Source organism: Oncorhynchus keta, chromosome 23 (assembly GCF_023373465.1).
Source record: "Oncorhynchus keta strain PuntledgeMale-10-30-2019 chromosome 23, Oket_V2, whole genome shotgun sequence".
Classification (NCBI taxonomy): Eukaryota; Metazoa; Chordata; class Actinopteri; order Salmoniformes; family Salmonidae; genus Oncorhynchus; species Oncorhynchus keta.
Window position 1 is genome coordinate 34765708 of NC_068443.1, and position 25791 is coordinate 34791498.

The window sequence follows — 25791 nt, forward strand, 5'->3', positions numbered from 1 at the left end:
ATATAATCTGGCCATGATAAATACAATATATAGATGGCTGGTTAGCCTAATTTGCCTACGTAACTAAAACGGGATAGTAGTTGCTCAACGGTATATTTTTCTAACAGGTTTGCCTATGAATGACATAAAAAGAGGAAAAGTGCACAACCATGTTTTCGAAATAGGACGTTGTGCATTCTAGTATTTCTATTTATTAGGGATCCCCATTAGCTGCTGCTCTTCCTGGGGTCCAAACACACCAAAGCACCCCCATTACATATAAAACAAAATATAAAACAGTGAACTATGTTTGTACTCAAAAACCGGTCACCCGTCTGAGCAGGTCAAACTGGATGATCCAGCAGGGCGTTCCGGGCTGGAGCTCGAGTTTAGGTTGGGTGTCATGTGACATTAATTAGACATGCTCCAGCACAAATCAATGTAACAGGACAAGCCTCCGTGATTTGCAGAAGGGTTAAGTAGGAGGAACCAAGCTGAAAATGCAGATAAACCCAATTGAAGAGCTCATCACTCTAAATGAATATATAAGTAGAGAAAATCCTGTTTCACTGCGTGTCTTTTTTGTTGTTGTTATTACGGTGCGCCTTGACACGGAGTTCAAAGGTCGGTTAAAGACTCCCCCCAAGAGCTGAAAGGAGGCGATAGTTGTTAAAAATATTCAAGGTTGAAGCTGATGTTCTATTCAGGTAAGTTTGCGTCGGTTACAATTTTATACGTTATGAAACACTAAAATTAGCTTCACTTTTTAAACTGTTTATTCGTACTGTACTATCATTCGGTGTAGCGTGGATGTTTGTTTACATCACCGAATTAAAAATGGTTTGCGTTTGTTGCGTGATTTGAGTAGTCTAGGCTACCTTTAACGCTTTATAGGTTAAAATGTCCTTTTAGATTGTAGTTATAAATACATTTGCCAACTTCGAAAGCAGAACACTAAACTGCAATGTTTATGGTAGGCTATAAAACGCTCATCTGCAATAATCTATTCGCTAGGCCTATTGTTTATTAGGATATCGACGAATAACCCAGCATGCAACAATTTCACCAATACACAAACAGAAGTGAACTTTAAATTGTGACAACTGTCTTTCCAGGGGCCAACAAAATGAATTTCCTCCTGGAAACCCTTCAGTTGATTGTAATGTCCATTTATTACAACATAGAGGCATTTGTCAGACTGTTCATCCCATTTAAGAAGAAAAATGTCACCGGGGAAATCGTCCTGATCACGGGGGCGGGCAGCGGCATTGGCCGGCTCATGGCAGAAAAGTTTGCCAGCCTGGGCGTCTCTCTGGTTCTGTGGGATGTCAACCAGGAGGGCATGAAGGAGACTGCAAGACTAGTGAAGGCGAAAGGGGCAACTAGGGTCCACTACTACCTGTGTGACTGCAGTGACAAGGCTAAAGTCTACAGAGTGGCTGACCAGGTAAACCGCCTGATTCTAATCAACTAGTCTTTAATCAAGACTGTACTTAGTTGAATTGGTGTTGCTGTTTAAAAAAAAAAAAGAGGGGAAAAAAAAAAGCCTGCACTGATACTAGCCCTTGGTGAGTAATTATCACCTTCCCTTGTGGTCTATCAAGCATCCATTAACCTGTAATTGCAGGCTTCGCCTTGTGAGTAACTGTTTCATTATACTACAGTTGAAATGGATGTTCACCAACCCCTCCTAAAGCGAGGTAGAGTTTCTGTTCAGTAAACGTCCATTGTTGCTGAGGGAAGGGAAAGCCACATGAAAGTCCTTACATGCTATTCAGTAAATGTTTCTCAACTTTTAAAACTGGTTTTAAACTCTGTCACGCATAAGGATCCTTCCCTGTTTAACTTGTTAGTACAATGCGATGTCTCATAAGATCCTCACCACAACAATTGGCTGGCAGGATATAGGAAGGAACAATATGTATCTGTTAATAAAATACAACAAAGTTTAGTACTGGGTGTGCTGAGTGTTAACAAATGTTTTAAACATGTTTTTTGTTCAGGTCAAGAGAGAGGTGGGGGATGTGAGCATTCTCATAAACAATGCTGGCATCGTCACAGGCAGGAATTTCATGGACGCGCCAGACTCCCTCATTGAGAAAACCATTGAAGTAAACACCATGGCACACTTTTGGGTGAGCTAATGTGCTTAAAGCTCACATCTGCTACACTGACATCAACACAACTATCTTGTCGGTTTTCCCTCCCTTGCTGTCTTTATCAATGCAGGCATTTAAATGAGAAGGTATTATCCTAAATCAGCCTATACATTTGTTAGAGCATTTACATTTTTACCTCATTGTAGGCCTATGTCCTTTGTAGTAGCAGTTCCACCCACATCCCCTCAAATTAACACAGATCTGTAACAAACTGACAATCATATTTCATTGTACAAGTTCTCCCCCTGATTTGATTTTTATTTTTTCTCTAGACTTATAAAGCCTTCCTCCCAGCGATGACTGCCAACAACCATGGTCATCTGGTCAGTGTTGCTAGCACAGCGGGTCTGATTGGTGTCAATGGACTAGCAGGTAAATCTCCCACTAGGCATGCATGTGTGCATGACTTACTCCAATGTTCCTCAATACTGGTCCTGGAGAGCAACGGTGTGTAGGCTTTTGTTCCAGTCAGCACCAAGACACCTGAAAGCTAATCATTGTTTAATGACTGGATAAATCAGGTGTGTTGGGGTGGGGCAATAACAAAAACCTACACACCCCTTAACCATAGTGCAGAATATTGCCTTTGTCTTAAACTCTGGGTAGAACATAATGCAATCAAGAGACTTACCGTAGAGCTGAACGATAGAGATGTTATCAATTGACCTTGAATGGGTGACAATTTCATTTTTAACTTGTTCATATACTGTAGCTGAAGGGTCTTTTCCATAGACTGACTTGGTTACAGAAAATGGTTCCAAGGACAGTGCAATTTAGTTGACGTTATCTTGATGAGGAGACTTGTTTTATATATCCTCTATGTTGTAGTGTTTTACTTCTATTTCTCTATTTTCTTTATCTGATTGTTGGGAAGGGCCTGTAGTAAGTAAGCATTTCACTGTTAGTCCACACCTGTTTACGAATCATGTGACTAATTCAATTTGATTTGAGACCGTTGTTTATCCTGCTCTACTGTATGCTAACATGTGTTTCTCTCCTGATAGATTACTGTGCCAGCAAGTTTGCTGCTATTGGCTTTGCTGAGTCTGTGGCTCTGGAGCTCCTGGCAACAGGGAAGGATGGTGTCAAGACTACAATTGTGTGTCCACACTTCATGAATACTGGCATGTTCGATGGCTGCAATTCTAAGTAAGTTATCAGTCTTAATAGGTGCTTTACAGGATATCATTGAAAGTTGTTATTTTATTCCTTATTATCAAAATAAACACTATGAAGGCGAAGGGTCACATTGCATATGTATATACCCTTTTCAATTGTGGACTGATAGTGGTTTATATTATGAGGTAGTGAACTTCAAAAAAATAAATGTATATTAATTTTATTTAACTAGGCAAGTCAGTTAAGAACATTTCATATTTACAGTGATGGCCTACAGTGGGTTAACTGCCTTGTTCAGGGGCAGAACGACAGATTTGTACCTTGTCAGCTCGGGTATTTCGATCCAGCGACCTTTCGGTTACTGGCCCAATGTTCTAACCACTGCCACCTTATTGACTCCACAGGTGGCCTCTCTTGGTGCCTGTCCTGGATCCAGACTATGTAGCAAAGAAGATCATTGAGGCCATTTTAACTGACCAGGTCTACCTTCTGCTCCCAAAGAGCATGTATATTCTCATGGGCATGAAGAAGTGAGTATCCATTCATGTTCTTACTCTTCTTTTCCTTATGGAAATAACATGCTAGTTTTTGCTATTTGTCGCATGGAGTGATCTGCTGCCCAGACACACACAACGCATTGTCACTTCATGTCAACACTCAGAAATGGTTACAGTACATGCTCAAACTGCACAGTATAGTCATACTCACTGGTGACAACCTCTTTCCTCTACTATTGCTAAGGTAGGTTGCCCTCAGTCTAGTTCTCTAGTACAAAAGAAACCTGCAGACCAAAGAAAATGGGATGAAACTAAAATGGCTGATGGGCATATAGCAAGGACATTGTTTGCCCATGCACTGCGTTCGCAGCATAGAATTATAATGAAAGTATATCTGCATAGTGCAGTTGTGACATTGCATTGGTCCAGTAGACTAAAGTGATTGTGTACAGAATATAAATAAATGGTGGGGGTGGTAGGGTGTAGAAGTCTTGGATCAGTCTTGGGGTAGGTGCTGGCTTTGGGATAGGTGGGCTGAGACTTAATGCTGACCCTCATTGTAGCAGCTCCCTTTCCCCGGTGCGCCGTCTTCACGATCGGAGGCCCCTTTCAGGTAACGGGTGACCTGAATCTGGACCCCCCCCCCCCTATCCGTGGCATCCCAGGTTGCAGGATTCTTACGAATGGTTCCTGTACACATAGAACATTGAGTTACATTTGAATTGCACAAGGTCTTACACAAGTAAAAACCAAGGTACTTTAACACTTTTTTTTATATCAAAACTTTAAAGAATTAATCTTTAGAAACAAGTAATTGAAACATTCCTTATCCCCTGCACCAGTCCAAGTTGTGGCGATGTCAAGCCGGTTTGACAGGATGCAAGGTAGCGTCTGCCACACTGACTTCAGGTCCTTGGCACCCTTACAACCAGACACCTAAGCTACAAATGTAAAAGTATTAGGAATTACACACTTAACATATTTCCCTCCCCAACCCCCTATATTTTATTTTCATTTATTGTGAAAGTCTGAAAAGACCGATGTCAGATTTCCAATAAGAATTTAAATGTAATATAAATGCCTCGTGTTAAAGTTCTGAGCGGAGGAATTTTGAACATGATGTCTCGTCAGGATACAATGCTCGCAACAACTGGGTCAAAGTTGACTGTCTCTTGCTCTTTCCTGGAAAAAGCAATAGCTACATACAATTCTGAGCACACCTACAAGTCTGTCCTGGTGCTTGGTGTCCTGGCTCAGCCTGATCTCAGCAAACCAGGCCTTGCTGGTCCCCCATCTGGAGATTGAGATCATCTCCAACTGACCGATTGGCCTGTTGATAGATAACAAGGTATTCATCTTGTTATCCATCTCAAGTGTCCGATACCACCCGGACTTATAGGGAGAAAATAAGCAGTTAATCACTGTCACACACCTGAAAATCAAATTGTATTTGGCACATGCTCCGAATACAACATGTATACCGCGAAGTGCTTACTTACTACAAGCCCTTAACCAACGCAATGCAGTTCAAGAAATAGAGTTAAGAAAATATTTACTAAATAAACACAAAATAAAAACGAGGCTATATACAGGGGGTACTGGTACAGAGTCGATGTGCGGGGTACAGGTCAGTCAAGGTAATTTGTATGTGTAGGTAGGGTTAAAGTAACTAGGCATAGATAATAAAACGGCGAGTAGCAGCATTGTAAAAATGCAAATAGTCCTGGTGGCAATTTGATTAATTGTTCAGCAGTCTTATGGCTAGGGGGAAGAAACTGTTAAGGAACCTTTTGGACCTAGACTTGGCACTCCGGTAATGCTTGTTGTGCGGTAGCAGAGAGAACAGTCTAACTTGGGTGACTGGAGTCTTTGACAATGTCAAAGATGATGTATGTACGGCCCAGTGATGTACTGGGCCGTACGCACTATCCTCTGTAGCGCCTTATGGTCGGATGCCGAGCAGTTGCCATACCAAGCGGTGACGCAAACGATCAGGATGCTCTCGATGGTGCAGCTGTAAAACCTTTTGAACCCATGCCAAATCTTTTCAGTCTCCTGGGGGGTAAAGATGTGGACGTGCCCTATTCACGACTGTCTTGGTGTGTTTGGACCATGATAGTTTGTTGGTGATGTGGACACCAAGGAACGTACCAAGGAACGTCAAGCGCTCAACCTGCTCCACTACAGCCCTGTCGATGAGAATGGGGGCGTGCTCTGTCTTGCTCACGTTGAGGGTGAGGTTGTTGTCCTGGCACCACACTGCGGAGGTGTTTCGTCCCAAGATTCTTGGCTTAGTGATGCGCTTTGGGCACTGGTGTTGAACGCTGAGCTGTAGTCAATAAACAGTATTCTCACATAGCTGTTCCTTTTGTCCACCTGGGAAAGGGCAGTGTGGAGTGCGATTGAGATTGCGTCATCTGTTGGGGCGGTATGCGAATTGGAGTGGGTCTAGGATTTCTGGGATGAAGGTGTTGTGAGCCATAACCAGCCTTTTTAAAGCACCTCATGGCTACTGATGTGGGTCCTACTGGGCAGTAGTCATTTAGACAGGTTACCTTTGCTTTCTTGGGCACAGGGACTATGGTGGTCTCCTTGAAACATGTAGGTATTATAGACTTGGTCAGGGAGAGGTTGAAAATCTCAGTGAAGACACTTGCAAGTTTGTCTCCACATGCTCAATACACATCCTGGTAATCAGTCTGGCCCCGCGGTCTTGTGAATGTTGACCTGTTTAAATGTCTTGATCATATTGGCTATTGACAGCACAATCACAGTCTGGAACATCTGGTGCTCGCATGCATGAGTCAATGAGCAACACTGTTTAAAGCTGTTCAGGGTGTGTCATCTCTTTAACAAAGCAACAAACGGGAGGTTAAAAAAGCACTTGTCCCCCTTAACTCTGACTGTACTTATAGCTTTATTATTAAGAAAAAAATTACTTTCTATGCCTGTGATGTGGTTGTCCCACCTAGCAATATTAAAATGAATGCACCAACTGTAAGTCCCTCCTTTTTACTTTTAGATTTGTGTGTATTGTTGTGACTTGTTAGCTCCAACAGTGCAGTAGTATCTATGAACATAAGCATTTCACTACACACGCAGTAACATCTGCTAAATATGTAGAGTGTGTGGCTGATTTTTTTAATAAGTGTCTGCTAAATGACTCAAGCGTAGCATAGAGTATATAAAACCAATGAAAAATGTAGGCTATAAACTACATTTATTAGGTGTAGTATCACTTATGTCATCAATTATTTGAATGCATTGCTTCCTCGTGTGGTTGTGTTAAAAATTTAAAAAAATTGCATATCAAATTTGAATCACATGTAGGCTAAGGTTGTTTTAATTTTTTTTTTTACCTTTATTTAACCAGGCAAGTCAGAACAAATTCTTATTTACAATGACTGCCTGGGAACAGTGGGTTAACTGCCTGTTCGGGGGCAGAATGACAGATTTGAACTGGACTTGGACTTGCAACCTTCCGGTTACTAGTCCAACGCTGTAACCACTAGGCTACTCTGCCGCCCCGCGTTTTATAGATCACCACGAAAACAGCTTGCCGCTTCTGGCTATGGTTAGCTGGAAGGTTGCTGTCCCGAATTAGAGAAATTCCTGGCTATTGTATTTCAAACTCATGGTTTGCCTAGGGATTCCTCTGAGTGGAGGCTAAATGCCAGAGATGCAAATCACATCATTCACGACAAACTCTGCTGGCGGTAGGAATTTATAGCCTTGGGGTTCGCAACAGTGGGAAATAGTGGTGCTTGTCTTTTATAGATAGTCAGAAAGAGAAGGGAAATGGATGGTTTTTCACTGCACACAGTTCAACTTAGTTGATCTGGGTTGCCAAGCATTCCAGACAATGTGATATCATTCACAACACCTTGTCTTTGGATCTCCATAAGTTTGCAAGTACTGGTAAACACCAAGGCTAGTTATGCATTGATGCCAATTACGGCTCAGTCACTGATAAAGCAGCACCTGGTTGAGTGGGCGGCAAGACTCTATTTATCTGGAGACAACACAGATTTATAAAGACCTACACCTGATTTGGACTGCAGCTGAATATAATTATCTGCAACCTCAACATTCAAATCTACAGCATAGCCTTTTTGTGTTATGGAAATGTCCTTGTGACGGGTGTGGTAGCGCGAACGCGTTCCGAAATTTTGCCAGGTCCTGGCGATTTGTCTTAATTTGGGACCATTTGCATGGCTACATTTGTTCCTTGAGGCCTTTGAGTGTGAATTGCTGGCTTCATGTTGAATACAACACAATACACCCATGACTAATATAGAAGACATAATCACTCACCACCAATTAGACTGACTAAGACATGAAATGGCTTCTCTTGTTATTAACATATTTAGTAGTGCAGTTATGGGGTTATTATGCCCTTTGAAATACGTTTTGTCGCTGGACCGGAAGACATTCAAACAGCATTTATTATGCTCTGAATAATTTATTGGATTTCCATCAGTTTTCTGTTTTTAATTAAGATTGAATTTATTCCCACTGATTACCAGTTTGTCTAAATGACTTGCTGTAGTTTGTTCTAATGAAGTCATTGTGACTCTTTCAATTCCAGACACTAGTTTGTTCTCATAGGCTATAAGTTGTGTGTGGCAGTGATCGTTGCTAATATTTAGCCTAATTGACTGTTCTCACCTTCACAGGATTTTACCCTTTAAGACTGGGAATCTGCTGGGGATGTACTTGGGAGCGTTCAACTTTATGGATGCCTTCAAAGGACGCGTCAAGAAAGAGGCGTAGTGAAGAAGACGAGAGCAACCACACATACGAAGTACATTTTGTCTCGGACTCAAAGGTGATTAATACGGTCTATCATGTTTTTTTTTTTTTTCCCCCTTAAATATTTCATTATTATATAACTAATTTTAGTGTGACAAAGCCTACGTACTAGTTTACATCGGCAGACGAGGGATACGTGTAGGCTATATAAGGTAATAAAATACTGCTAAATATGTAACGAATGTATGACCTTAGTATGTATTTTCGTAGCATCAACACAAGTAGACTTGAGTGTGCTTTTTGGATCGACACACTCAATATGAAATGTTTTCACGAGTTATAGTCACTTCATGAATTTCACGCTGTGTATTTTAGCTCTTTACACTGACATAGGCTCAATAGCAAAATGTGGTTCCTTTTTCACTATCATTCAGTGGATACTGCCCCCCACACGCACACTTTATAATGCTTCCCTTTTTTGGCCTGAAGCAACATTGGAAGGGTTTGTATTGTCGATGCACTTTTTATTTGTGTGTTTTTCTTTATACACCCATTGTTGGGTATTACGTAATTGTTCACATGGGTGTTGTAGAACATATTGTGCATGTACTAATATAATCTAACAGCCAAGTATAGAGAAACTCAGGAAAAAGTGTCATGTAAGGGATCATTATCTGTGTACTGGATTAGTTTGTCTACAGTAGCCATCGAAGATGGTTTACTCTATCGCCAATAGGAATGTTATGATAAATTATAGTATGTACCAAACAAACACTCATTTTCCAAACTGTTATTCTCTTAACTGGATGACCTACCTTTTTTTTATTTTTGAATTTACTGACAGATATTTATTTATTGCTTAATCATGTACAATGTTTTACTTTGACATTGAAGATGAGATGACTGCATGACTTAACTCATTTTATTTAAATTTTCTGTCATGTTTACATTTTAATAATCACAATAGCATTGTTTACATGTAACAATGTTGGTATTTGAATAAGTACTTTTAAGCGTAAAGGTACTTATTTAGGTTTGCTCTTGAAAAATAAAGTTACATTTGTCTTATCAGGTTATTTTCCCCTAATGGCTCCCAGAATCACTAACATGGTCCGAATGTGCTTAATTATTGAATGCGTGATCATAGCCCCATCTTGTGGAGAAAGAACCAGTTCTACTGTGTCAAACCACGTTTCCATCAAATAATTTCGTGCGGATGAAGTATGCTACTTGACGCATGAAAATATTCACAACCGGGCTGATGTAAAATAATTTTATAATCGCCAATAGACCATTTGTTCGTTCGACATGGTAGGACCGTTTTGAGTCGGTAAAACTATTTATGCGAGAAATGGCGGTGGAAATGCCTTTATGCGCAGATATTGATATAATAACCATCCTATCGAAGGAAATTTGGGACTCGCGCCACGATATGTTGTGGTCCTCCCACTAAGACTAAGGAAAGCATGCAGTTTAGGCTACAGATTAAATACATTTTGAACATCAAAGGGTGGTGAGCTCGCTGCTACTTTCCAATAAATATCGAGGGTGGCTGCTGTTTGACAAATACAGCTAATCTCGCTTCTATCCAAAATGTCACATAAATAGCCTACCCGCACAGTATCTGCGAGCGGTTGGATTGAGCGCATCTGCCAAGACCAGAGTGGACTCATTTGCTATATAACGTAACAGTTTCTGTGACAACAATCTGTTAAAAATCCAATGGAAAACCATGTAACTTGTACTTTTCATTCGGTACATGGGGAATTTAAAGGCAAAATCAATTGTGCACTACGTCATCACGCACAGCCTTCTATCATATAAAAAATCTATTTGATGGAAAACTCTTGGGAAAATCCCTGTTTTATGCAGATTTGAGAATATTCCCATTAAACTGTCGCAAATTGGATGTACACCTAGCTAATGACTTGCCTGGCTAAAGCGACTATAGGCAACAACAAAACAAAAATACGACACGTGTAATGGATATAGCGGAGATCAACATTTTTATCCGTTCAAGGGTGGATTTGTGTTTTGTCTAACTTAATTATGGAAACTTTTTTTTTTATAAATTGTTTGCGGAATACCTTTGTCATCACGTAACTGTAAACTCCACAAACGGATATGTTGGAAGTGCAAACGGATATGTTGGGAGTAAATAGGCTGTCGCCAATTTATTAACGCGTAACGGAAACACTTCAAGCACTACATTTTTATTCGCCACTGTAGTTGTTTGTTGTGATGTCATTACGTCCAGCTGTTTATCGACGCAACGAAGCCAGGTAAATTGGAAGCTTGTGTAGTGGGGGTTTGCAAACAAAAAGGGGGTGATTCATTGATCTACGGGACTTTAATGGGGACCAGCCAACCTTTTGATACAGGATGCAGTGGTAAAACTGTCACTAGTGAGAAAAATAATGGCTATGGTAGCTGCAGCTAAAGGTTTAAGAGTAGTGGCTGCTGCAATCTGGTAAATGGTTTCACCATAATCAAGATCTGGCAGGAAAGTCGACTATGCAATCGTCCTGCTATTTAGGGAGAGGCAAGATCTATTTCTAAAAAATAATCCCACTTTAAATCTTAGCTTTTTAACTACACTATATATACCAAAGTATGTGGACACCCCTTGAAATGAGTGGATTTGGCTATTTCAGACACACCCGTTGCTGACAGATGTATAAAATCGAGCACACAGCCATGCAATCTCCATAGACAAACATTGGCAGTAGAATGGCCTTACTGAAGAGCTCAGTGACATTCAATGTGGCACCGTCATAGGATGCCACCTTTCCGACAAGTTCGTCAAATTTCTGCCCAGCTAGAGCTGCCCATGTCAACTGTAAGTGCCGTTATTGTGAAATGGAAACATCTAGGAGCAACATTAGCTTAGCTGCAAAGTGGTAGGCTACACAAGCACACAGAACGCGACCATCGAGTGCTGAAGCGCGTAGTGCATACAAATCTTCTGTCCACAGTTGCAACACTCACTACTGAGTTCCACACTGCCTCTGGAAAAAAAAATCAGCACAAGAACTGTTTGTCGGGAGTTTCATGAAATAGGTTTCCATGGCCGAGCAGCTGCACACAAACCTAAGGTCGCCATGCGCAATGCCAAGCGTCGGCTGGAGTGGTGTAAAGCTCGCCGCCATTGGACTCTGGAGCAGTGGAAACGTGTTCTCTGGAGTGATGAATCACGCTTCACCATCTGGCAGTCCGATGGATGAATCTCTGTTTGGCGGATGCCAGGAGAACACTACCTGCCCCAAAGCATAGTGCCAACTAAAGTTTGGTGGAGGAGGAATCATGGTCTGGGGCTGTTTTTCATGGTTTGGGCTAGGCCCCTTAGATCCAGTGAATGGAAATCTTAATGCATACAATTACATTCTAGACGATTCTGTGCTTCCAACTTTGTGGCAACAGTTTGGGCAAGGCCCTTTCCTGTTTCAGCACGACAAAGCCCCCGTGCACAAAGCGAGGTCCATACAGAAATAGTTTGTTGAGATCAGTGTGGATGAACTTGACTGGCCTGCACAGAGCCCTGACCTCAACTCCATCAAACACCTTTGGGATGAATTGGAACGTAGACCGCAAGCCAGGCCTTATCGCCCAACAGCAGTGCCGACCTCACTAATGCTCTTGTGGCTGAATGGAAGCAAGTCCCTATAGCAATGTTCCAACATCTGGTGGAAAGCAAGTCGCTCTGGATAAGAGCGTCTGCTAAATGACTTAAATGTAATGTAAATGTAATGTAATGAAAGCCTTCCCAGAAGAGTGGAGGCAGCAAAGGGGAGACCAACTCCATGATTTTGGAATGAAATGTTCGACGAGCAGATGTCCACACACTTTTGGTAATGTAGTGGAGCTCATCCGTATGTTTTAAGTCTTAGTCAATGCAGATGCCCAAATATGTGTAGCCGGGAACCCGATCAATGGGAGAACCATCCAATGAATAAATATGTAGTCCATCTGAAACATTCTTGCAAGAAGAACAATATGTATTTAGTCTTGCTCGCATTAAGTACACGTTTTAACCAACACAGGCTTTATGTAAGGTAACAAGGTCAGATTGCAGCTCTAACATAGCCTGTTCAACAGTTGGGGCAATGGCATATACATAAGTATCCATATTACAAGTTTTAACAGATAGACCAATATTATTTATATAAATAGTAAAGAGAGCAGGTCCCAGTACCGACCCCTGCGGTACACCTTCTGTACTATCCAGAAAACTAGATTTAACACCAGAGGTCACACATTGAGTCCTGTCTTACATATATTTTTCAAACCACTTGTAAGAACCCTGATATTTCAGTCATCCTTTGAATAAAAATGTGATGGTCAACGGCATCAAAGGCCTTGGCAACATAGCTACTGTATGCATATCGCTCGAGTCATGGCTAACTGCACACATGGAGTGTGTCTGAAAGTGGGCATGTCAACAGAAGTGGGAGGATCAACAGAAGTGGGTGTATGGAAAGCGAATCAACTAATTGGGCAGATTTGTTCCCACTCAGGACTGTTTTGCATGGCTGATTGTGCTTCACGACGAGTTGATTGTTGACAACTGTTGCATTTCAGTTAAGCCTAACCTTTTTCCTAACGTAACCTCATTCTTCTAACCTGCCACATTATTATTTTGACCTGCTATGTAAATTATCTTATCCTGCTATGTTAGTTCTCATAACCTACTATGTAAACATTATGCTGATCAGCTGTGCACCTGGCTACAGTCAATCTAACTAACCGATAACGGAGCACTGATTGTTACACCCATCGCTGTTGATCCACCCACTGATGTTACACCCATCGCTGTTGATCCACCCATTGATGTTACACCCATCGCTGTTGATCCACCCACGGTCATCGCTGTTGATCCACCCACTGATGTTACACCCATCGCTGTTGATCCACCCACTGATGTTACCCCCATCGCTGTTAATTCACCCACTGATGTTACACCCATCGCTGTTGATCCACCCACTGATGTTACCCCCATCGCTGTTAATCCACCCACTGATGTTACACCCATCGCTGTTGATCCACCCACTGATGTTACCCCCATCGCTGTTGATCCACCCACTGATGTTACCCCCATCGCTGTTGATCCACCCACTGATGTTACCCCCATCGCTGTTGATCCACCCACTGATGTTACCCCCATCGCTGTTGATCCACCCACTGATGTTACACCCATCGCTGTTGATCCACCCACTGATGTTACCCCCATCGCTGTTGATCCACCCACTGATGTTACACCCATCGCTGTTGATCCACCCACTGATGTTACACCCATCGCTGTTGATCCACCCACGGTCATCGCTGTTGATCCACCCACTGATGTTACCCCCATCGCTGTTAATCCACCCACTGATGTTACACCCATCGCTGTTGATCCACCCACTGATGTTACCCCCATCGCTGTTGATCCACCCACTGATGTTACCCCCATCGCTGTTGATCCACCCACTTATTTTGCAACGCCCACTTTCAGACGCACTCCAAGACATGTTTATAGCAGTGAATGTCATCTATTCATTTACAATGATAGTATTACTAAGTAGAAAACATATCAGCCAGGGAAACGAATTGTTCTCACAAAATGTTTTTTTAAACTTTTTTTTTACAGCTTTTGTGCTACATACGTAATAATATAACTATTTGTTCAGCACTTTGAAATGTACTGCGACAAAATTGAGAAAATGGGAAAGGTGGTTTCTGGGTGGAGTGGGAGGATGCGGGCGGGGGGATGGGGACTGACGGGGAGAATGAGTCAGGGTTGTCTTTGTATGCATTTATTTGATTGTGTTTGTACCTGTAACCCCCCCTCTGAAAAAAGAAAATTGACAACACTGAAAAAGATGGTCACAAAAAAATACATTGCGGTCAATGGGAATGTGTCTGGGAACGTGTCTTGTTGGAATGAATTCTGAAAAAGATATTGAAACTGTCTGACTGTCTCTGTGCCTGTCTGAGGTTTTCACCAATTTACCCATTGCAGCTGTATCACCAACTTTATTTGCCTTGAACGCGATGTATGGAGTTACACGTCAATGCCCTTTATGCATATTTATGCGTCAAGGGAGAGAGAATGGAGGGGGAAGGAGGGAGAGAGAAGAGGGAGTGAGGTAGGGTTAGAGAGAAAGGGGGAGGGGCGAGAGAGGAGGAAGGGGAGAGAGAGTCAACAGACATACGGAGGTGGGTGAGAGAAATGAGAGGAGGGGGAGGAAGGGGAGAGGTGAAGGAGTAGGGGGGGAGAGGAGGGAGGGGAGAGAGATGAGAAGAGGGGCGGGAGGGAAAGAAGGAGGGAGAGAGAGATTATTTGCACATCATTACGACACTTAATATAGACCTAATGTAACATTTGAAATGTCTTTATTCTTTTGGAACTTTTGTGAGTGTAACGTTTACTGTAAAAAAACGTTTCGTTTATTTCACTTTTGTTTATTATCTATTTCACTAGCTTTGGCAATGTAAACACATGTTTCCCATGCCAATATAGCCCTTAAATTGAAATTGAAAATTGATGTTGAATTGAGAGAGTCAACAGATGAGAGGAGGGAGAGATAGATGAAAGGAGGAGGGGAGGGAGATATAGAAGAGTGGGAGAGAGAGAGGAGGAGGGAGAGGGGGTGAAAGAAGGAGGAGGGAGAGAAAAGAGATGGGGGATAAAGAGGAGGTAGATAAGAAGAGACAAAGGGAGGCAACGAGAAGGAGGGAGGGAGAGAGCGAGAAGAGAGACGGAGAGGGGGGGATTCGAGAATAGATAGAGACGTCTATCGGAGTAATATTTTCCTCTGTTCATCATTTCCCATTGACTGGAATGTATTGACAGAAGTATAAACAATTGGTTGATGCTTATCTTTTGCTATTGACTGCAATGTATTGACATAAGCATCAACCCTGTGACTCTTTTATTTTCCCATTGGCACTGCAAAGCCAGCTGGGAGCATAGCCAGTTGACATAAGAATCATTTGGTTGATGCCGAACTTGCAAAAACGTGACAGGATGACATTTTGAGGTTGATAATGGATTTGATCTAAATGAGAATAAAAAATGGATACTTAAAATATTGACTGAAAATACTGTACCTTTCCAGTTAATTGAGTTTCCACTACAGTGGTGGGCCTACTGGTGACCCCACACTGTGTACATCCACAGTCTACCATCCATTTCCTCCATCTGTAGTCCAACCAGCATCACTGTTACCACCAGCAGCATCACTACCGATAGAACCAAAGATTGCTACAACAGTGTTTTACTGCACATATGCTACAGTTCCATGTTATTTCGCAAAGGGCCTGCAATCTGATTGGCCTAGAGAGCAGTGTTATTGCAGCAGGGGCACATCTGATTGGAAGGTCCTTGTTGGCTTGCCGGGTGGCTGTCGGGTCTGTGAGCGGGGATGAAAGCGTGGGGAGCAGAGTGCCATGTTTCCAGATGGGTCCACTGATAGCAGCCATTCATGGGGCGGAACAAGGCGGAGAGAGATCCAGGCACGTAGCCCATGTGCCTAATACATTGGTCTATTTTCACCTCTTAATTTCACCTACTGTTCTAACTTGCTGGTGCACGTGTTGCCGATAACCTGTTTTTGAGAAATGTAATCATCAAATATTGTAAGAGCTTTCATTGTCTGCTCATATGCCCCCTTCATTTATCCTACGGTTCTGAATTGGTGTACAGGAAGAACATGGTAAGATCAAACAACCCATTTTCTCAATTTTGTCGCAGTACATTTCAAAGTGCTGAACAAATAGTTATATTATTAATGTCTTAAATGAAATTACGGATTGCCTCTGATCCGCTTGTTGTCCTCTTATGCCATAGTTTGTACATCTCAATTGTCAGTAGAAACCACATTTGTTTAAACAAGTCAGCTATGTTTTTTTTAAAGGCAGAAATTAGGTTGAATGAACTGCTGGCAGACAAGGCTCTGCTGATAGCCAAGATTTACTTGCTAAAGTCGCCACTGTGTATGCCCCATATATATAGCATTCTGTTGGTGGCAAAAATTGTATATAATAATTTAAATTGAAAACTCTTAAGTGTTGAATCAAATGTTTTCTTTTGTACCCGTTCATTAACCCTGTGCCATGGAATCGCTACATCGAAAATCTCTTCCCATTTATTTTGCAACCTGTAAAACGCTGCCGTCAACATTTTTGTCCTCAAATGAAACTGGTATATTGGTCTATTTATGCCAATTTCTTTCAGCTTATTTGTATCTTAAATGTATGGCAGGCGAACAAGTTCCCTCCCTACCTTCTCCCTTTTCCACTTGCCTCCATTTTTGTGGTAATTCTGAAATCAGTTGTCTGTAAATTTGGATTGATCAGATATTCCTATATATTTCGATAGCTGCATATGTGACATCATGAATAGAAATGGAGGAGTTATATCATTAATAAATATAATACAATTTTCCAACATTTTTTCCATAAATATTTTTTTGATTTAATAATCAGTATATTTCAGTTTAACCATGACATTTGTTGTAATATTTGTTATATCTATTCTGGAGGAGAAAACTGAACTTGTAACCAGCTTTGTATGTCTTGTTAAAGGACAATGTTTCATTTGAATTAGTCGGAAATGAAAAGTTGTCATCTGTATAAAGGCAAAAAGGCTATTTTTGAACAAAGGATGAGCCTGTTTTAATAATCTACTGGAGAACCATTTTGGTTTTAAGTATAATTTATGTATGAGTAAAGCTTTTAGTGAGAGGTTTAACGCTTTAATTTTTCATTTTAGCCCCCCCCCAAACTCATTCATTATATAAACAGGCACGTTTAATTTGTCTGGTTAAGCGTTACATTTTTTTAAAACGAGTTGTCTGGAGTAGGCAGTGCTATTAGTAAGTAATTCAACTGTGATTGGACCAAAGACTTAATCGATGTGAGTTTTCCAATAGACAAGTATTTACCTCTCCATGGTTGCAGAATCTTATATATTATTACCAACTTTCTATTGAAATTGATTATGGTAAATTCATTTTTATTTTTTGAGATGTGAATACCAATAATGTCTACTTCACAATCCGACCATTTTATTGGCAAACTGCAAGGTAGTGTAAAACACTTTTTTTGCGATCCAACACGTAATATGGTACAATTGTCATAATTAGGTTTTAGTCCAGGTATGCTTGAAAAGTGATCAAGATCTTCAATGAGACTGCGCGGGGATCCAGATTGGTCTGCCTGACCGTGGGACTCTTTCCCTGAATTATAAGGATTTTCTTGTGATCATAACAAAACTATGTATTTTGCTCAAATGTTGTTTGAAAATACGAACCTGGCTGAGAATAGAACATTCAGCTTTCTGCCTGAGTGTGGCGCTGTTTGCCGCAAATTTCGGGATTCTTTTGTGACCAGAACAAAACTATTTATTTTACTGAACTGGAGATTTAAATAAATTGTGTTTCTATAAAAATATGGTCTGGCTGACATGGACTGTTTCCTCATCTTATTCTCCTTGTGGTTATCTACCAGGTAACAAGAAGTGAAAACTGTACAAGGACTGAAGCAATAGACTCCTTGTTCAACTAGAGATTGAAATAAATGGCTTTTCTTTGAAAAGATGGGCCTGGCTGACAAAAAAAAATATTAAGGAGAAAGGATCCAAAGACACAGAAGCTGATTATCCTTTTGCACATCTCTTTATTTACAATGCTGTCTGCCATGGTTAACACAAATGCAGGAGATTAAATGCTACCTGAATTGACAAAAAAAAAAAAAACACAAGTAGGCCTACAGTATAACAGCAAGGTCAAACAGGTGTGTGTCCACAGCAACACTTGATTATTCTCAACCCCCAGTGTATGTGGTGTACTATGGTCTTCACATTTCCCCCCGGGCCCAAGAGGAAGAACCCGGTGGTGGTATAGCTCTCCCGTGGGTGTGTGTGTGTGTGGGGGGGGGTTGCTGACGTATCTTGCCTTCTCCAAGTGGTCGATCAGTTCATCCACCCAGGGGATGGGGTAGGCGTAGAATTTACTGACCTCGTTCAGGCCCCAGAAGTCATTGCAGAAGCGGACGGTTCCGAGGTCTTCCCCCATGGCAACTTCGACAGAGGGCGGGTTCTGCTGTGGCCGGGTTCACATTATGCCCAGTGCCTCTCGTTCGTGCCACTTCTTCAGTAAATTCACTTTTCTCCGCCATGGTTGACAAACCTTATAATTGACATCGCCTACCCGCCCAGCGATGTCGTGGGGCCCATGTCATGTAGCCAGGAATTTGCTCTCCTTTGTGGGGATCAGCACCAAGACCTTCTCACCCGGGTGAAACTCTCGTGGTTATGCGCCCCGGTTGAGACATGTGCTCCCTCACCACTGGTCAAATCGCGGTCATCCTCTCCCTCATCTCCTCCACGTCTTCCACCACGCTGCAAAGGGGGTGGAAGACCTCCTTGGCTAGGTCCAGCAGTCTGCAGGACCGACGGCCATACAGGAGCTCAAAGGGGGAGAACCTAGTGGGCGCTTGGGGTACCTCGTGCACCAGGGTACCCCCAGGGGCCCCCCACCAGTAGTCCTCTATGGCACACTTGACTCCGGGTCAATGGAACCGATTCCCGATCCGCTCCCCGTTTTTCTCCATCCCCAGGCGTAACCCCAAGCAGGTGGGTGCGGGTGGGTTTCCCCATTGTGCTTTACTACCTGATACAATAAATTATGCTTGATGGCGAAGTGGGGTTAGCGCCACTCACGTACCCCAGGTAAGCCATCCACCGCAATCACCTGGCCCCTCTGGTTCTGGAGGTTGGGGTCTTCTAACTGGGCCATCCCGAACTGGCCCGTGAGGATTCCCATGTCGGGAGGTCCGTCTGGGGCCTCCACCTCCATAAAGGGGAGCCTGAGGTCTTCTTCGAACAATGGCTTGCTTCTCAGAGTGGGGTTGTCTCCCTCCTCCGGGTACGACTCGGGCCTAGTGGACACCTCTCGCGGCAGGGCGTGGTTTGCGCAGGCGACTGTCCTTGTTCACTTGGGCTTGGGCCATCCTCTTGAAGGTCCATGCCATCTTGGGGTGTTGGGTTGAGAGTGCAGAGATTAATACAGAGACGTTCCAGTCATCAAACACAACTTTACTAGGCAATACAATAAACATGACAATGAAATCATGTAGATTTGGCTTGGTCCTTCTTCCCAGCTTCTGCTCTGTGTCAGTCTCTCTGTTCTCTCCCGCAGTGGGCCACAGTGCTCCTTTTATGTGGCCTCCACGGCTGGTTGGTACTTTCCCCTAATTACCTCTACTTGTGTAACAGTATAATTTTTAAACCGTCCCCTCGCCCATACCCGGGCGCAAACCAGGGACCTTCTGCACACATCAACAACAGTCACCCTCGAAGCATTGCTACCCATCGCTCCACAAAAGCCGCGGCCCTTGCAGAGCAAGGGGAACTACTACTTCAAGGTCTCAGAGCAAGTGACGTAACCGATTGAAACGCTATTTAGCGCACACCGCTAACTAAGCTAGCCGTTTCACATCCGTTACACTTGGAGCCATGCGTGTTGGGGTGCCCAGCCCTTGTACCCCCAGCAGAGGGAGCCAACTTCGCGGCATATACCTCCCCTCTATCACCAACCCCTGGGGTAGACCTCCCGGGATACCACACCATGCTCTCACTAACCCCTAATGTTTTCTCTTTCTCTCATTCCGGATGCCTGAGGCTCTTGGACCGAAATTAGGACACCCTGGCCTTACACCTGGACATGCCCAGTCCCACCTTGCCCCCCTCTACCAGCCTGTTGATACCGCCACTGATTCTTTCTCCCACTCAAGTCACTGACCCACTCACCCAGAAACCTGTATTTCATTACTTACCATATGACTTTATGAAAAGTCCATAGGGTCTTGAAGTGTGAGTACTTTCTCTATAGTCATTATAGATATTGGCTGAGCCTGCTGGCCATTAATACTGGCATTGCCCTTTCCTTATTAAAATGGTGGATAAAGGAAGACTATACTTTCATTTTCAATTAAAACACAATGAAGACATTGTGTCATTGTGACATTGTGTCACGTTCTGACCGTAGTTCTTTTGTTATGTCTTTGTTTTAGTATGGTCAGGGCGTAAATTGGGTAGGTTGTCGAAGTTATTTTTTCTATGATTTTGGATTTCTGTGTTTGGCCTGGTATGGTTCTCAATCAGAGGCAGCTGCCAATCGTTGTCCCTGATTGAGATCTATACCTGTTTTCACCCTTGAGTTGTGAGTGATTATTTTCTGTTTCGTATCTATACCAGACAGAACTGCTTCGGTTTCATTTCGTTCTCTTGTTGGTTTTGTATTTTAGTGTTCTGAGTTCTATTAAAGAATATGAACACCTACCACGCTTTGGTCCTCACCTTCTTCCACCACAGACAACTGTTACAGAATGTATTATTTTATACCATCTGTATTTATGTATTACAGAAAATCAAATAAGGATTAGTGCAAACTGGAAGTGTGACTTCTTTCCCCAATGATTTCCTAAGGCTGAGATACTTTGTCAGTTATGTTATTCCATGTTATTCCATACCAACACTAGATGAGGCTTAATGGCAACAACACCACACGCAACTGCAATGCAACTAATTCATCTAATGAGTACAGTGAGGGAAAAAAGTATTTGATCCCCTGCTGATTTTGTACGTTTGCCCACTGACCAGAAAAACGCATGTCAAAAATGTTATAAATTGATTTGCATTTTAATGAGGGAAATAAGTATTTGAACCCCTCTCAATCAGAAAGATTTCTGGCTCCCAGGTGTCTTTTATACAGGTAACGAGCTGAGATCACGAGCACACTCTTAAAGGGAGTGCTCCTAATCTCGGTTTGTTACCTGTATAAAAGACACCTGTCCACAGAAGCAATCAATCAATCAGATTCCAAACTCTCCACCATGGCCAAGATCAAAGAGCTCTCCAATGATGTCAGGTACAAGATTGTAGACCTACACAAGGCTGGAATGGGCTACAAGACCATCGCCAAGCAGCTTGGTGAGAAGGTGACAACAGTTGGTGTGATTATTCGCAAATGGAAGAAACACAAAAGAACTGTCAATCTCCCTCGGCCTGGGGCTCCATGCAAGATCTCACGTCGTGGAGTTGCAATGATCATGAGAATGGTGAGGAATCAGCCCAGAACTACACGGGGGGATCTTGTCAATGATCTCAAGGCAGCTAGGACCATAGTCACCAAGAAAACAATTGGTAACACACTACGCCGTGAAGGACTGAAATCCTGCAGCGCCTGCAAGGTCCCACTGCTCAAGAAAGCACATATACATGCCCGTCTGAAGTTTACTAATGAACATCTGAATGATTTAGAGGGCAACTGGGTGAAAGTGTTGTGGTCAGATGAGGCCAAAATGGAGCTCTTTGGCATCAACTCAACTCGTCGTGTTTGGAGGAGGAGGAATGCTGCCTATGACCCCAAGAACACCATCCCCACCGTCAAACATGGAGTTGGAAACATTATGCTTTGGGGGGTTGTTTTTCTGCTAAGGGGACGGGACAACTTCACCGCATCAAAGAGACGATGGACGGGGACATGTACCGTCAAATCTTGGGTGAGAACCTCCTTCCCTCAGCCAGGGCATTGACAATGGGTCGTGGGTGGGTATTCCAGGATGACAATGACCCAAAACACATGGCCAAGGCAACAAAGGAGTGGCTCAAGAGAAGCACATTAAGGTCCTGGAGTGGCCTAGCCAGTCTCCAGACCTTAATCCCATAGAAAATCTGTGGAGGGAGCTGAAGGTTCGAGTTGCCAAATTTCAGCCTCAAAACCTTAATGACTTGGAGAAGCGCTGCAAAGGGGAGTGGGAGAAAATCCCTCCTGAGATGTGTGCAAACCTGGTGGCCAACTACAAGAAACGTCTGACCTCTGTGATTGCCAACAAGTGTTTTTCCACCAAGTACTAAGTCATGTTTTGCAGAAGGGTCAAATACTTATTTCCCTCATTAAAATGCAAATGAATTTATAACATTTTTAACATTTTAAAATAAACCTACCATTCAAATTATAGACTGATCATTTTTTGTCATTTGGCAAACGTACAAAATCAGCAGGGGATCAAATACTTTTTTCCCTCACTGTACATGACCGTTCAGTCTGTTGAATATTTCATCAATGAAAATATAGATTTCTTGGCTGAATGAAGGATTTATTAAACCTCCAAAAGGGACACACATACACAATAAAGGGCATTTAATATATAAAGTAATTCACAGGAAAAGTAATATACTACATAAATTATAGTCACAGCCTCTCCCCATCGTTTGCTTAACTGGGGTAAGGGGATGGAGAAATGTTTCCAATAGGCAGGGTGGGGCTAATGGCTACATAGAGCGGGTGGGGGGGGGGGAGAAATAACCATTGGAGGCAGCAACAGGCATATATCAGGTAGAGTGGGGCAAGGTGGGATTGTGCCAGGCACATCCAGGTGTCAGGCCAGGGTGAATGTACTCAGTCATGATCCAAGAGCCTCAGGCCACACCTGTTTGACCTCGCTGTGATTCTGTAGGCCTACTTATGCTACTTTTCAGGGTTAATTCAGGTAGCATTAAAATGTCCAGCGTTTTTTTGTAAGAAAAAACTTTTTTCCCAATCTTATTTCAGTTGAGTAAAATAAGTAGTTTTATTCTGGTCACAAAATAATCCAGAAAAGTGTGGTAAACAGCGCCACACTCACGCAGAAAACTGAATGTTATATTCTCAGCCAGGCACATATTTCCGAAGAAAACACAATTTAATAGATCTCTAGATCTCTATTTGAGCAAAATACGTAGTTTTGTTGTGATCACAAGAACATCCTAATAATCCAGAAAAATATCCCCACAGTCAGGCAGACATATCTGAACGTTATCTCATAAAGTGAGAAAAATTCAATTCCCTGGCTGATACGGTTTATACTTAGAAATACTTAAACAAGTAAATTAATAGATGATATTCACTGCTATAAACCTGTCTCCAATATAATCGCATCATTTACACAGACCCACCACGGACCTTCGTGTGAAAAGGTGCTCCGTGGTCTGTTTTGTCAACGTGCTGAATGTATTCCAAAGACTTGCCGTAACCAGTAGATCCCAATAATGTAGGTAGCCTGGTAAACGATGCCTCTTCTCATATGTTCTATTGAGAACTGTGTGGGACTCGTTATTTTACTTATTAAGTGAAAGACGTAATTAACTGCAAATATTTGAGCATTATTAGACTACACAGAACTATTGCGGATCTACTGTAAAACTGAGACGTGTCCCAGTCCAACATGCCTAGCTCGACCCACTGGGGCGTGGCTTACAGAGAGCTCTCTGAAATAAGCGCTCGTTTCGTCGTATTCCACCAGATAGAGAGAGTTAGCTCATCACCTGTGAATCTCGTATTTAGAAGCTCATCACCTGTGAATCTCGTATTTAGAAGCTCATCACCTGTGAATATTATATTTAGAAATACAAAAAAAATGACCCCCTCCCTCCTTTTTTTATTTGATAAAAAAAACAAGTGTTAGCCTACCCTTCCCTTATTAATCCAGCCTGTTTTGCAGCATGCATAGGTGCTTATTTTTAACCAGACCATTAGCCAACTAGCCTATGAATAATGGGGGGTTAAATGGTCTACTGAGAGTGTTTGAAATTAATTAGGAGATTTTTGCCCTTGTGAGTGTTTGAAATTAATTAGGAGATTTTTGCCCTTGTACTTTTTCATTATTCACAATTCACATACCTGCATACTTCATTTCGCTTGTTTGAGTTGGCAATCCATCCGTATTTTCAAAGACCGACTAACAAAGACCGACTTTTCAAAGACCGACTTAACCGACTACCAAAGAAGCGAGCTCCTCCAAACTATTCAATCCTCTTGTTGTGCCATATCAACCGCAGATTTTTTTTGAATCTGCCTCGCACATAGCCAACGATACAATTGACCGGAGCCTAGCAGTTTATATAGATGAGCAATGTTAGACCTATATGTAAAGACATTTAGGCCTATACGTGCACACAGTGCCATGGAACGAGATAATCGATTTATGATACACTATATATCGAAAACTATGTAGACACCCCTTCAAATGAGTGGATTCCACTATTTCAGCTATACCCATTGCTGACAGGTGTATAATCAAAATCAAATAAAATTGATTTATATAGCCCTTCGTACATCAGCTGATATCTCTAAGTGCTGTACAGAAACCCAGCCTAAAACCCCAAACAGCAAGCATTGCAGGTGTAGAAGCATGGTGGCTAGGAAAAACTCCCTAGAAAGGCCAAAACCTAGGAAGAAACCTAGAGAGGAACCAGGCTATGTGGGGTGGCCAGTCCTCTTCTGGCTGTGCCGGGTGGAGATTATAACAGAACATGGCCAAGATGTTCAAATGTTCATAAATGACCAGCATGGTCCAATAATAATAAGGCAGAACAGTTGAAACTGGAGCAGCAGCACGGCCAGGTGGACTGGGGACAGCAAGGAGTCATCATGTCAGGTAGTCCTGAGGCATGGTCCTAGGGCTCAGGTCCTCCGAGAGAGAGAAAGAGAGAAAGAGAGAATTAGAGAGAGCACACTTAAATTCACACAGGACACCGAATAGGACAGGAGAAATATTCCAGATATAACAAACTGACCCTAGCCCCCCGACACATAAACTACTGCAGCATAAATACTGGAGGCTGAGACAGGAGGGGTCAGGAGACACTGTGGCCCCATCCGAGGACACCCCCGGACAGGGCCAAACAGGAAGGATATAACCCCACCCACTTTGCCAAAGCACAGCCCCCACACCACTAGAGGGATATCTTCAACCACCAACTTACCATCCTGAGACAAGGCTGAGTATAGCCCACAAAGCTCTCCGCCACGGCACAACCCAAGGAGGGGATTGGGGGGGCGCCAACCCAACCCAGACAGGATGATCACATCAGTGACTCAACCCACTCAGGTGATGCACCCTTCCCAGGGACGGTATGAGAGAGCCCCAGTAAGCCAGTGACTCAGCCCCTGTAATAGGGTTAGAGGCAGAGAGTCCCAGTGGAAAGAGGGGAACCGGCCAGGCAGAGACAGCAAGGGCGGTTTGTTGCTCCAGAGCCTTTCCATTCACCTTCACACTCCTGGGCCAGACTACACTCAATCATATGACCCACTGAAGAGATGAGTCTTCAGTAAAGACTTAAAGGTTGAGACCGAGTTTGCGTCTCTGACATGGGTAGGCAGACCGTTCCATAAAAATGGAGCTCTATAGGAGAAAGCCCTGCCTCCAGCTGTTTGCTTAGAAATTCTAGGGACAATTAGGAGGCCTGCGTCTTGTGACCG

The 25791-nt window shown here is 42.7% G+C and overlaps 1 protein-coding gene across 1 annotated transcript; it reads left to right on the forward strand.

Moving 5' to 3' along the window:
* The first annotated feature begins 414 nt into the window (after positions 1-414).
* LOC118402215 (epidermal retinol dehydrogenase 2-like) lies at positions 415-9574 on the forward strand. Its single transcript, XM_035800236.2, has 7 exons — positions 415-686; positions 1095-1426; positions 1983-2114; positions 2411-2510; positions 3143-3287; positions 3662-3787; positions 8431-9574. Exons 1-7 carry the CDS (start codon positions 674-676, stop codon positions 8525-8527), a joined length of 945 nt encoding a protein of 314 aa, XP_035656129.1. The 5' UTR covers positions 415-673; the 3' UTR covers positions 8528-9574.
* The last annotated feature ends 16217 nt before the right edge of the window (positions 9575-25791 follow it).